This window comes from Geotrypetes seraphini, chromosome 3 (genome assembly GCF_902459505.1).
Source record: "Geotrypetes seraphini chromosome 3, aGeoSer1.1, whole genome shotgun sequence".
In the NCBI taxonomy this organism is placed as follows: domain Eukaryota; kingdom Metazoa; phylum Chordata; class Amphibia; order Gymnophiona; family Dermophiidae; genus Geotrypetes; species Geotrypetes seraphini.
In genome coordinates, this window is record NC_047086.1 from 88452265 (window position 1) to 88466906 (window position 14642).

At 44.8% G+C, this 14642-nt stretch overlaps 1 protein-coding gene across 2 annotated transcripts in view; it reads right to left on the reverse strand.

Annotated features, from left to right (window-relative positions):
• Positions 1–14642, reverse strand: part of ADAM17 (ADAM metallopeptidase domain 17) — a 170617-nt gene that overhangs the window by 90605 nt on the left and 65370 nt on the right. For both annotated transcript variants that reach the window (XM_033936709.1, XM_033936710.1), the window contains 2 exons: positions 13238–13368; positions 12711–12797 (listed from right to left, as the gene is read on the reverse strand). In XM_033936709.1, coding sequence (XP_033792600.1) covers positions 12711–12797; positions 13238–13368 — 218 coding nt within the window. The remainder of the gene's footprint in view (positions 1–12710; positions 12798–13237; positions 13369–14642) is intronic.

The window sequence follows — 14642 nt, forward strand, 5'->3', positions numbered from 1 at the left end:
AAGTCCTCCACACACTCACACTGCTGATCCAATGTGGAATCCTAACACACAGACCATATACAGTGCCAGATCATCCTTCCCCCAAGAAACCAATTCTTCCACCAATCCCTCCAGAATAATGACTTACTATTCCAGGTTCTTATCTTGGCCGGAGGGACATGATTGCCTTCAAACCAATACCAAAATAAACCACAGAATGCTGTCACTTACTGGTGTTTAAAGAGATGAAATCTGATATATCTCCTTTCTAGTTACAACCAAAACAGTACATATTATATACAGGAACTTTGTACCTGGAGTAATGGAGGTAAGGTGACTTGTCCAGTACTGCAAGCAGCTGCAGTGGGAATTGAACTAGGTTCCCCCTGGTTCTTAGACCACTGCACTTACAATTAGGCTACTCTTCCACAGCCTACTATCCTATATAATAAAACCCTAGCCGCTCATGCGCACTTTTACCTGCATGCTTCCATGATCTCTGATCTGTGATCAGTAGGTCTGTGGCGGCAGGAGTGCACATGCGCGCATATATAGCTCCCTCTCTCCATGGACGCCAGGACTGGCCTGCAGCACTGGACTCCCTGCTCTCCACCTCCTCAAGCAAAAATTAAAAGCTGCAGTGTCGGCTTCTCTCACGAGCTGCACCAGCGTCGGAGAACGTGCAGCGGCACTTTTAAACTTTAAAAAAACCCTTTGGCTGCAGCAGGCCAGCCCGCGGGAAGGGAAGGGGGGGCCGACAAAGAAGAGGATTCCAGCCACAGGAATGCAATAAGGGAAAGGAGGGGCATGGAGCAGACTAGACCGCGGAAAGGGAAGGGGGAGGGGCTGAACGGAGCAGGCCAGATTGAAGCAGGACAGAACGCAGTAAAAGAAGGGGAAGGGGCCGAACGGAGCAGACCAGATCGTGGTAAGAGAAGGGAAGGGAGGGTGGGGGAAAATGCTGCTACTGCTGCACAGGGATGTGGAGGGGAAGGGAAATACCGCTGCTGCTTCAGCACAGGAAAGTGGAGGGGGGAAGGAAGGAAATGCTGTTGCTGCTGCTGCACAGGGAAGTGGGGTGGAAATGCTGCTGCACAGGGAAAAGGAGGGAAAGAATAACAGACAAACAGCGGGAGGGAGACAGAAAGAAAGGAAGAAAGACACAGGGGCAGGGAGAGGGACAGATAGACATATTCTGTCAAATCTCTCTATTCCCCACCATGCAGCATCTTTCCCTTCCTCCCCTCCATTGTCATGTGCAATTCTAGCACCCGTTAATGTAACAGGCTTAATGACTAGTGGTTGCATAATTAGGTATCATTTAGCTGCAAAAACTGGCAGAACAATTCTCATATCACTTCTGCCCAGTTGCCCATGAGATGGTAAGCAATTATTCTGGAGGATGGACTGAGGTTTTGGGGACAGGGATAGTTCAAGGATTACATCTGCTTTTTGAGAGGAAAAGGAACTTAAACTCCACTATAAAAACTTAAATCTCTACTATATTTTACATTTTGATATGGAAGTTTAATTTTTATTTGAGTTTTCCTGTAGATAAGACAGCCAGGAAGAGTGATTTTCACACTTCAGACAGGTGGTTGACATGGGAGCTTCTTTCTGCCTTAATTATCTCTGTAAATAGAAGGCTATTTTCTTGGTCTTGTTTTTAAGCTAATATTTTGTGTGCTGAGCAAGTGTTGTGCTATCCCTGTAGTATGGGGAAGTATTGAAATTTTATGATAGAAATGGGAGCCTAGGAGAGGCATTATAAATTTAAAACTGTTTTTGATTCACAAGTCCCTGCAGGGGAAAGCCTTGCTTTATGTAATAATGTGTCTTCAAATTGATTGTTGTGCTCTGTATTTCAAGCTCTTCTGACCTGGCTATTATGAATTAAATTAGAATCTACTAGTAGTAGAGCACTTACCTGTGGGACCTTCCCTAACACACTTTGCTTTTGGGAAATGCTTCCTTGACAAAACTCCAAAAGCTTTCCTTCCTTCAGCAAACATTTAAAACTCCATACATGCAACCATCAACCAGCTGGCCACATATCAAAGCTGCTTCTGACTAGAATTCTATTCCTGCTTTTAGAAAACTCTTCCCTACCTCAGACTCTGCTTTTGAGAAATGCTTCCTTGACAAAATATATACTAACTTCTGAAAGACCTTTCAAGATAGTCTCCACAGTCACAGTGTGTACTCTGCCTTAGGCCCTCCTCTTATCCCACCCACCCCTAGGCTCAGATTACATCTCGCATTTACCCCCAACCAATCACCCTCAACCTGTTGCTCAACCAAATCCAACTTGAAGAGACTAAAAATAACAAAACTACAAATGTAATCCAATAGCTCAAATGTTTTATCTCCTTAAACTTGTAACAATCTTGCCCATCATATGCTTTGCTATCAGAGTCATCTTCAGTCAGGGCAGATATGGTGACTTAAGAAACTGTCCCGGAAAAAAACCCCTCCCAACACAGTCCCCCCAACTTAAGATCAATCCTCACTTCCCCAATCACTCCAATAGTAAAAAACATATCTATCGCCCTCATAAATGCCAGATCAGTAAATAACAAAGATATCATACTAAATGACCTCCTCACAGAAAAAAACTTGGGACATTTTCCTGATTCCTGGCTGAAAGATAATGATGGAGTCGCACTAGGTATGATATGTCCCCCAGGCTATCAAGCCTTAGCAAGCTCTCCTACAAACAAAAAGGGAGGAGTAGCAGCAACCATTATAAAATCAAACATCACCCCAAGACCAATAGACACTATCACACTAAATGGTACTGAATGTCTCACCTTATGCACTGGTCATACCAGCAACCTCACATTTGCCCTGAACTACAGAGCTTCAAGCTCCCCCATGAATGTCCTAGATCATTGTTCTTCAACCTTTTTACACCTATGGACTGGCAGGGGAAAAAAAATTATTTTGTGGACCGGCAAACTACTAGGACTGAAATTTAAAAACCCCGTTTCTGCCCCGTCTCCGTGAGCTCGGTCCTCAAAAACCATCTGATCCCATCTGCACAAGCCTCAGTTATGATTTTAAATTGAATGTATTTTATTAAAGTATAAAAAGAAACAATATTCTGTACAATTCTCATTTTATAAATACAAATAATACAGAGCAAGGATCAAGAAAACCCGTCTCCCCTCCCCTTCAGATATATCCCCTCTACTATCAAGAAAACTGAATAAGCCAAATTATTATAGAATGCTACACAGAAATATCATGCTAACAGAATACCGCAGTTACACATAGCAGGAATAGGGATAGGGGAGTGCAACTAGGGCAACTGCCCCCCTGGTCAGAGAGAGCCTTAAGCCACTGCCTGGACTTTGCAGTCCCCAGTTATGTCTAACACCAGCTCTAGCAGGATATATATTTCAAATCTGATATATTCTAATCACAAAATAGAATTACAATTATTTGTTTCTACCTTTTGTTGTCTCTGGTTTCTACTTTCATCTTCTTTTCACTCTCTTCCTTCTAGCGTCTGTCCTCTCTGTCTCTTCAATCCAGCATCTGCTCCTTCCATCCACTGTCTGCCCTCTCCCCCTTCCATATGGTATCTGTCTTCTTTCTATGCCCCTCTCCCCTTTCCAGGCAGCCTGTGCCCCCTCTCTCCTTTTTACATGATTCATTCCAGCTTCACTGCTCTCTTCATTTTTATTTCTCCTACACCATATCTAGCATCTTTGTCCCTCTCTATTTCTCTGCTGACCCCCTTTCCCATCTCTCTACTTTCTCATTCCTTTTTGCCCCCTTCCCCTCCTCTAATCTCCCTGCCAGCTATTTCCTTCCTTTTTCCTTCTCCCTTCCCTCCTCCCCCTGTCCAGCAGTAACTCTCTTCCCTTCCCTCCTCCACTCCCAGCAGCATCTCTCCTTCTCCTTCCTCCAGGTCCAGTAGTAGCTATCCCTTATTTTTCTCTTGCTCAGCAGCTTCCCAGTCTCCAACAGTGGCTTTCTCCCCTCCCAGCAGCTGTCGGTACTTACCAGCGCAGCGATTCAGGAAGGCAGCCTTGGGTCCTTTGATGGGTCGCACCACCTCCGAGGAAAGAGGAAGTTGCATCATCAGAGGCGGCCGCAACTCAACAAAAACCCCAAGGCTGCCTTCCTGACTAGCTGCGCTGGTAAGTACTGACAGCTGCTGGGAGGGGAGAAAGCCACTGTTGGATGCTCTCCATGATCTCCCCGACCCTGCGCTGACTTCAGCTCGCCGATCTTGCCAGCCCTGTGCGGACCGGCAGGAAATTGTAGATGTCGATCTCGCCGGCCCTGCACGGACTGGCACCGGTCTGCGGACCGGCGGTTGAAAAACAGTGTCCTAGATGTCCTCATAACAATAATCAGCAAGCTAGTTATCTCCCACTAACGAATCACTATCCTTGGCAACTTCAACTTTACAAACTACATCAACATAACCGGGGCACCAGCTGTCTTCACAACAATATCAGACCTAGGCTTCCACCAGATCATCACCTCAACTACCCACACTGGAGGCCATACTCTTGACCTAGTCTTTACACAAAAAGACCAACCCGCCGACCCTCACATCTAGCACTACGTCTCTGAACCAGTAACTTAATCCAACTACTACCTTATCACGTTCCATCTCACGTACACATCTGCAAAACTCCCAACCAAGAACACCACCCAACTCAAGAACATACTTAACCCTTGCTCAGTCAACCTAGAAAAGCTATCATCCATCATCTTTAAAATAGCCAAAACGACTGGGACTAAACAGACACCCAAAGAAGCTTCATCAAACTGGAACACATAAGTCAAGACCCTTTATGAAAACCTAGCAGAAACTAAGAAAATTCAACCTAACACTCGCAACTTCTTCTCCCCCTAGTCAACCAAGAATTTTGAAAAAAGGTAAGTTTTCAATTGTTTTCTGAAATGTACATAAGAATGAGATGTAAGTAACAAGTAGAGAATGACACAGTGGTTGTTACCTGCGGCTAGCTGCGAGTAGCCGCGGGTAACCCGCCGAAACGGGGAAGAAAAAATAGTGGCCTCTGCGGTGACGGGGACAAGGCCATTCACCTCCCCATGGAGCGGTGAATGGACTTGTCTCCGCAGTGAGGCAATCAAGGATCGTGAGGTCCCCACCCGCCCGATCGCAGCAAGGGACAGCTGCAAAAAAAAAAAAAGCCTCCCTCCTTTTCCCCTGCTCTTACTGCCATGCTGCAGTTGCTAAAGCCGACAGGAAGTCTTTCCAAAGTCAATGCTGACGTCGGAGAAGACGTTCTGGGCCAGCCAATCGCTGCCTGGCTGGCCCAGAACGTCCTCTCCGACTTCAGAATTGACGTCGGAAAGACTTCCTGTCGGCTTTAGCAGCTGCAGCATGGCAGTAAGAGCAGGGGAAAAGGAAGGAGGCTTTTTTTTTTTTTTTGAGCGGCAGGGAGGCAGCAGGCTGGCTATGGCGAGGGAGACAGGCAGGAAGGCTTTGGGGGTGGGGGTGGGACAAAGTGTGGAAGGCAGTGAGAGGGACATAGGAAGGAGGCACTAGGGGCACTAAAGACAGGAAGGAGCACTAAGGATATGGGAAGGAGGCACTGGGGGCACTAAAGACATGGGAAGGAGGCACTGGGGGCACTAAAGACAGGAAGGGGCACTAAGGACATGGGAAGGAGGCACTGGGGGCATAAAGACAGGAAGGGGCACTAAGGATATGGGAAGGAGGCACTGGGGGTACTAAAGACATGGGAAGGAGGCACTGGGGGCACTAAAGACAGGAAGGGGCACTAAGGACATGGGAAGGAGGCACTAGGGGTACTAAAGGCATGGGAAGGAGGCACTGCGGGCACTAAAGACAGGAAGGGGCACTAAGGATATGTGAAGGAGGCACTGGGGGCACTAAAGACATGGGAAGGAGGCACCGGGGGCACTAAGGACATGGGAAGGAGGCACTGGAGGCACTAAAGACATGGGAAGGAGGCACTGTGGGCACTAAAGACAGGAAGGGGCACTAAGGACATGGGAAGGAGGCACTAGGGGTACTAAAGGCATGGGAAGGAGGCACTGCGGGCACTAAAGACAGGAAGGGGCACTAAGGATATGTGAAGGAGGCACTGGGGGCACTAAAGACATGGGAAGGAGGCACCGGGGGCACTAAGGACATGGGAAGGAGGCACTGGAGGCACTAAAGACATGGGAAGGAGGCACTGTGGGCACTAAAGACAGGAAGGGGCACTAAGGATATGTGAAGGAGGCACTGGGGGCACTAAAGACATGGGAAGGAGGCACCGTGGGCACTAAGGACATAGGAAGGAAAGGGGAGGGAATAGAAAGGGACAATTCTTAGGCCTGAGTGCAGAAAGAAAGGATACACAGACAGAAGGAAATGCAACCAGAGACTCATGAAATCAATCACCAGACAGCAAAGGTAGGAAAAATGATCAAAACGTGTCAGTTTTGAGAATTTATATCTGCTGTCTATATTTTGCACTATATTTGTCTATTTTTCTATAGTTACTGAGGTGACCGAGCTCGCGGAGATGGGGCAGAAATGTTTTTTTTAAATTTTAGTCCTAGTAGTTTGCCAGTCCACAAAATAATTCTTTTATTTCTGCCGATCCATAGGTGTAAAAAGGTTGAAAAACACTGATGTAGAGTATGACGGCTTTCTTTTTCACCCAGCCGCACGTGCGGCTGCTCAAGTTGATCAATCTTCTCTCCTCTCCTGCAACTTCCTGTTTCCGGTTGCGTCAGAGGAGAATATTGAACAAATGAGCAGCCGCACATGCGGCTGGGCAAAAAAGAAAGCCAGCATACTCTACATCTAAGGTGAGGTGGCGGGAGGGAGATGGCGGAACGCTGCAATCGGTCCATGGGTGTCTGCTGTTTTTGTATCACTGCCTGCCTGCGCTCACGTTCCGAGAGAACGAGAGCCAGAAGGCCTTGAGCATGCGCAGATGCTCAAGGCTCAGCCCAGGCAAGAGGCGGGAGCTCGCATTCACACTTACAATGAGCAGAAGGGGTAAGGACCAAGTGCTTGGGAGGAAGGGCGGGCGGATGCCGCTTTCAGCACGGGGGTGCTTTGCGGTTCTCGCGGGGGGCATTCGCGGGGGGGGGGTTGCGATGCCGGTTCGGGGGGTGCGATGCCAGTTAGAACGGGGGGGAGGTGCTCGTAAACCAGAAAATGCTCGGTTTGCGAGACAAAAGTTTGCTGAGTGTTTTGCTCGTCTTGCAAAACACTCGCAAACCAGGTTACTCGCAAACCGAGGTTCCACTGTATACTACTTTTTGTGAACAACATTATAAGTTGGTCCTCCGTTTGTACATTTCTCCTAAGAGGGCTTATCTTTGTGGGTTTCGTGAGTCAGCTGCCTGTCTTAGATGTCGGGCCCCTGAGGTGGGCTTGGGACACATATGTTCTGGACCTGCCCCATTATTTGCTCCTTTTGGGATGCCATATTTCTCTTTGTGGAGCTCATTTTGAACATTACTATTCAACATTCTCCCTTGTTTTTATTTGGAGATATCCCCCATTATTCCCCCGTAAAAGGGGGGCTGTTGCCTTTTTATTTATTGTATCTTTAATGCATCATTTTTGTAAACCGCTTAGAAACCTCACGGTTATTAGCGGTATATAAGAATTAAATTAAATTAAATTAAATTCTTGCCTTGAAATGTATCTTACTTAAATGGCTTGAGGGAGAGGCGCTGGACTACTCTCTTTGGCAATGCCAGTTGATTACTCTCCTGATGTGGGAACGACGGGATGTGCTAGACTTTCCCTCCCTCCCAGGCGCTCTTTTCAGCGCACTTGGGAACCCTTTTGGACCACCATGACTCCCTTGGCTTGAAGCTTCTTGCTTAACTGCTGATATCTTGCTCTTCTATATTATTATGTTCATTTTATGTAAGTCTACGTATTTTTTGTACTGTAATATAGCTCATTCTAGGGGTTGTAACTGGAAGGAGGACCGGGGGGGATTGTTTGGGGAGCTGGGTGGTTGGATAGGGGGGGTATGGTGTTGTAGGGTTTTTGATATAACTTGGGCTTGCTGTTGATTCACCCTATGTATTTGCTTGTTTTATTGTTGAGCTCATTAAAATATATTTGAATATAATATATACAATATAACTTATAAAGTGAATTTAAATAATAAACAATGTTAATAAATCATTAAAAATGATTTTAAGAGTGCTCAGTGTGATATCTTATTCCAAACCAGCAGATTATTAGAATGAAGATATATAATCTTTACATCATTCTAATAATCTGCTGGTTTTGAATAAGATATCACACTGAGCACTCTTAAAATCATTTTTAATGATTTATTAACATTGTTTATTATTTAAATTCACTTTATAAGTTATATTGTTTAAATTGTGAATTAAGTATATAGATTTTTTCTCCAACTTATTTAGATTTTGATTTTCAATATAATATATACAACCCAATTTAAAGATAATACGAGCCTCCACAGGGAGCCAATGCAATTCACGGTAAAAGGGGGTTATGTGGTCAAACTTCTTCAAACCATAGATAAGTCTCACCGCAGTATTCTAAGTATCAATGACTTGCAGAGTTTGTCTCACTGCCTTTGGCTAGTGTTATGGGACTATTTATTTATGTATTCATTTTTCTATACCATTCTCCCAGGAGAGCACATAATGGTTTAAGTGAATTTATTCAGGTACTCAAGCATTTTACCCTGTCTATCCCGGCGGGATCACAATCTATCTAATGTACCTGGAACAATGGGGGGATTAAGTGACTTGCCTAAGGTCACAGGGAGCAGCGTGGGTTTGAATCCACAACAAATACAAATCATCCCATATGTGATATGTGAGACAGGAGGATATAGGATCTCAGAAACCCCCTTGAAACATCACAAAATGGTGCAATATTAAAACTGAACGGGTTTACAGCATAATCATTGACCCTTATCACCACCTCCTCCTTAATGTGTTGCCAAAGTCTTGCTATTGCCAAATCCTTCAATAGGCAAATATTTAATAAAGCAATATCACAGTGAGTTTTTAAACTTATCTTTAATATTCGAATGGCTTGGGTACCGGTGGAAGAAAGCTCTTCCAGAGATGCAAAACGATGTCCACACATAGGTTGTTTCAACTTTGGAAAAAGGTCAAAGTCTGGTGGTCTCATGTCTGGACTGTAGGAAGCATGAAGTAATACCTCCCAGCCGTATTCGTGTAGTTTTTCAATGACATTCCCTATGTGCAGGTGAGCATTGTAGTGAAGAATGAGTGGCCCAGTCAAAAGCAACTGAGGTTGGGTTTTGTGCATTTTTCTGTGCATTTTTTGCAACAAATCACGATAATACACTGCTGTGACACTTCTTCCACATGGAACTTTGTCTGTGATGATGATGCCTTCATGATCATAAGCAAAAATCATCATTTGTTTGACTTTTGATTGAGCTCATCGAAATTTTTTTGGTCGTAGGGAAGATGCTCTCCACTCATCATTGGAAAAACTACGTGAATACAGCTGGGAGGTATTACCTCATACTCCCTACAGTCCAGACATGAGTCCACCAGACTTCAACCTTTTTCCAAAGTTGAAACAACTTATGCATGGACATCATTTTGCATCTCTGGAAGAGCTTTCTTCCGCCGGTACCCAAGCCATTCGGACTGAACAAAATGGTATCTTGGACGGAATAATGAAGCTTCCCGGATGTTGGGACTCGGTCATTGCAAAGCAGGGAGACTATATTGAAGGATTGTAAAGAAATACTTGGAAAAAAAATAAAACATGTAAATTTAAAAAAAATAGTGTGCATTATTTATTAAAAGACCCTCATATGTCGCAAAATAGTAACTTCTGTAGCGGATACACAGGAGTCCATACTTGAACTGTTGATTCCCGTTTCTTGCAAACTGCATAAGAACTTGAGAACTCCTCCCCTTCTGTAGTGGAGCACAGCACCATCCTCAGTCCTTGAAGAAGAATTGGGCTAAGGCAGATACTCTTTATACATCATAGTGCCCAAGAAAGGCACAGATTGGAGACCCATTCTGGGTTTGAAGTCTGTAAATGAGACCCTGAGGGTCCCCCACTTTCGCATGAAAATTGTTCACTCCATCATAGCAGTGGTGGCTTTGAGAGAATTCCATGCCTCTCTGGATGTGATGAAGGCGTATCCTCACATCTCCATCTTTCCAGCTCACAGGAGATAACCACAGATTTCACCTGCTTCAGTGCCATTTCCAGTCGCTATGTAAGCAGAGGAAATAGCCATATGGATCTATCTGGAAATGGTAGCTTTGGAAGCTAGCCTGCCCTTGCAGGCAGGACCCACCAGTACAAATAGATAGTCAGAGACATGAAACTTGTTCATGACCTCCAGGTACCACAACAAGATCCTGCATACATCCAAAGTCCACAACACCTGGTCCTGGTTCCTCAAACTGGAGGAAGTAAAGGCAAGAAGCCGGACCTCCTGGTTAACGTGGAAGGCAGAGACCACTTTGGGAAGAAAAGAGTGAACAGTGCACAGAATCATGCCAGAATCCGTGATATGCAAAAAAGGATGCCGACAGGAAAAAGCCTAAAGCTCAGAAATCCTGTGGGTGGAGATAATGGCCATCAGAAAGACAGATGATTGTAAGATCCATTAAAGATGCACATTCCAGAAGCTCATAAGGCAGACAAGCCATAGAATGAACGACCAGATTGAGATTCCAAGACAGACAGGGCAGCTGCAGGGAGGGGAGCAAAACCTCAGTGCCCCCCTCAGAAAATGGACAATATCCGGATGAGAGGCTAAGAAGCCTCTCAGAGGTTTAGGGTCTAGGCAGAAAAGACCTGCAAGTTGTATCCTGAGAGAAGCCACAGCCAGGCCCTTTGCCAGGCCGTCCTGGAGGAACTCCAGAATCTGGAGAACTGACAGGACAGATGGATCCTCGAGTTTCTGGATGCACCATGCCTGATAACATCTTCAAGCTTTTGCGTAGGCCACCACCGTGGACTTCTTGCTATGGAGAACGGTGGCAATCACAGCCGAGGAATAGCCCTTGTGAACTAAGGCCACACGCTAAATAGCCAGGTTTTAAGATCAAAGCGGTCCAGATCCTGAAGCGCAATTGGGACCTGTGTGAGTAGACGAGGATAACAAGGGAGTCTGAGTCCCTGGTCCAGAATCACCTAACACCTGTGGGTCGCTGACACAACCTTGGTGAAGGTCCTGGGCAGTGGTGCCAATCCGAAAGGCAGCGCCAAAAACTGATAGTGCTGCTGCAGAAAGTGGAATCTCAGGTACTTCCTGTGTTCAGGAAAGATGGTAATATGGCGATATGTCTCCATCAGATCCAGGGAAGCTAAGAATTCAACTGGAGTCACCGAGGCAATCACCGAACACACGGTCTCCATCTGGAAACGAGGCACTCTCAGTGCCGCATTGACCACTTTGAGGTCCAGGATCAGCCTCCAGTCTTTGGAGCCTCTATTTGGCACAATGAAGATTATAGAGTATTGCTCCAGAATGGGCTCTATGTCCGCAATGTCCAGAAGACTGCAGACAGTGGCTTCCACTCAGGCCACCTTTTCTGGCCTCCCTGTGGGAATCCAGAAAATAATCTGCCAGGGGACAATGAAACTCAAGGTTGTAGCCATCCTGAAGAACCTCTAGGACCTAACGGTCCAAAGTGATGGTCTGCTGTTCTGCCAGAAAGGATGAGAGTTCCCCCCCCCCCCAAATCCGCAGAGGGGCAGCAAAAGGCCTAGCATCAGAATTGTTTCTTAGAAGTCACCACTAGACGGCAGTGATAGCTAGTGATAGGAACCACCGAACCTTTGCTTGGCAGACTGAGAAAATTGCTGCAAAAAGTACTGATGGGAACGTCTTTACCAAACAGAACTCATCCATTAAAAGGTAACTGGCTTAAGGTGGCCTTCAAAGACGAATCACTGGACCACTACTGGATCCACAACATCCACCACACTGAAATGGAATAAGCCGACAGTTTGCTAAAGACTTTGAACATGTCGTACAGGGCATCTGCCATGTAGTCCACCCCTGAGATCAGGAAGGTGAGATATCAGTGGATCATGGCGGATCACTGGATCATGGCGGAGCTTAGAATGACAGGCCCTGACCACAAAGGAAAAGGTCGCTGAGTCCCCCATTGACCCCACTAGGATCACCAGGGGGCATACTATCAGGTAGACCCAGGGGCATACCTAGAGAGTGGGGGAGGAAGGGGTGACTGCATGGTGGGGGGGTCTTAGGGGGAGGTGAAGGGAAGAAGGGGGCTATTTCTAGGGCCAGGAGAGGAATTGAGGACTCTTTTTAAGGAAAAATAGTTATGCTGGACCTAGCTGAATACTGGTTGGACCCTGCATAAGCCCCTGCAGCCACCATTGGGCAAAGAAGCCCCCATTATGTAATACTTGTGCCTGAACATGGCATAGCACTGAACATCTAGTACTAATTTGGCTGGAAACAGGCTGTTTAAAAAAAAAAAGCTGACTGATGCCACTATCAACTGGTAGACGTTTTATTATTGGATATTACTTAGAATTGTTTTACAATATATTAGTTCATAAATGGATTAAAATACATGTTCATCATACATTTCTGGATTATTCTTACAGTATTCCAATAAAAGGTATCAAAACATGCAAGGAATTACATGTTACTTCTGTATATACATACAGTAAATTTAGTGCGTCATTTACTAACAATCAGAGTATGTTATATGCCAGAGGGTCTATTTTATTCCATTACCTGCTCTATTTGCACTCCATACCCCTTCCAGGCTATATCCCAGGATGTATTCCGATAGATGTCATCTACCCGGTCAATTAATTCAATCTGCATATAGAAACAGTATTTTTCAATTAAGAATTGAATAACAGTCCTAAAGCTTTGATCAAATGCACCATTTCTTGGTGTGTTGCTAATACTTCACTGCCATACTCACTCTCTCCTCTATCCAGTCACAGTCCTCTACTTAAAGATAAGAGCAGTGGGACCAAAAACATGAGTGGTGATCATAATATATGTTATACTGTATGTAATATGAAAGTAATAGAATTATAGGGGACACTGATGGATACAGTTAACATCTTTGTACCTTTTATATGGAAAATTTACAGGAAGCAATATATACAATTATTTTAACAATATGTGGGAACATTTGATATACTAGCATCAAAATATATTGACAGATAATTTGGGAGGTTAAACAACTGAGCATGAGTTACGGTAAATCACAACAGATGTAACAGCCACACTGCACTATCAAAATTTACCAAATAGTTAATTGTTGTGCTCTCCTCCCCACGGCCCATGTACTTGAAAAAGCGATGATCTGCCACTACTAGCATCTTGCAAGTATTCTTCAAGGGGTCTGGAAGAGATCTTTTCTCCCGATGGAGATGTTCTGAAATAAAATCATGAATCTGGTCCTTAAAATGTATACATACAAAGGTGTATTTTAAATTTTAATGGACAACATTTATTTCTTGTACAATGTCTAGATTCCTATTCTTGATGAAATAATTCCTGTGCTTGGAAAGCTCTTCAAGGCATTCACTGAAAGCAGAAGTCCTTCAGAGTGGGAATGAACCACAGACTTCCCTCAAGTTAAGAAGTCATGTCAAGAGGTCACAATGTTCTAATGAAAAGACTTTATTCGAAGACAGCAAACCTGAGCAGCTCCATAAGATTCCATCAAATAAAGTCTTTTCATTGGAACATTAAGTGACCTTTCGACTTGTGAAAAGTCTGTTGTTTGTCCCTACTCTGAAGGACTTCTGTTTCTCAATGTATGGTATTGTTCTGTTTTTGATTCACTGGAAGCAGCAATGGAGGTATTTAAAAAAAAAAAAACCCTTCAAAAAGTATAGTAATCAAAGTAAATGATAGCAGAAAAAGACCTAACAGTTCATCCAGTCTGCCCAATAGTCAAACTCATTATATGTTCATGGTTAAGAACATAAGAACATAAGAGTTGCCTCCGCCGGGTCAGACCAGAGGTTCATCGCGCCCAGCAGCCCGCAGCGGCCCATCAGCTCCATGACCTGTTAAGTGTCCCTGCCTTTCCTATACCTATCTCTATGTCTATCTGTCCCTGCCTTTCCTATACCTATCTCTATGTCTATTTGTACCCCTCAATCCCCTTATCGTGTAGGTATTTATCCAAACCTTCTTTGAACCCCAGTAGCGTGCCCTGCCCTACCACAGCCTCCGGGAGCGCGTTCCATGTGTCCACCACCCTCTGAGTAAAGAAGAACTTCCTAGCATTTGTTCTAAACCTGTCCCCTTTCAATTTCTCCGAGTGCCCCCTTGTACTTGTGGCTCCCCACAGTCTGAAGAATCTGTCCCTGTCTACCTTCTCTAAGCCTTTCAGGATTTTCTTTAATATTTCTGAGCAATAGACCATACAAGTCCACCCAGTACTGTCTTTAGGTTCCCATTGCTGAAGTTACCACTGAAGCCTACTCCAGCCTATTCTAACCATCCTGTCACTGGAGCTTCTATCAGAGCCCTCCCCAACTCATCCTAAACCAAATAACCATATGAGTATAGGACACAGACAGTACAAGATTGCCCAATACCGGCCTTAGTTTTATACCATTCATTTTCTAATTAGAGATCCTCTGTGTTCATCCCACGCTTTTTTGAATTCCATCACCATTTTCATCTCCACCACCT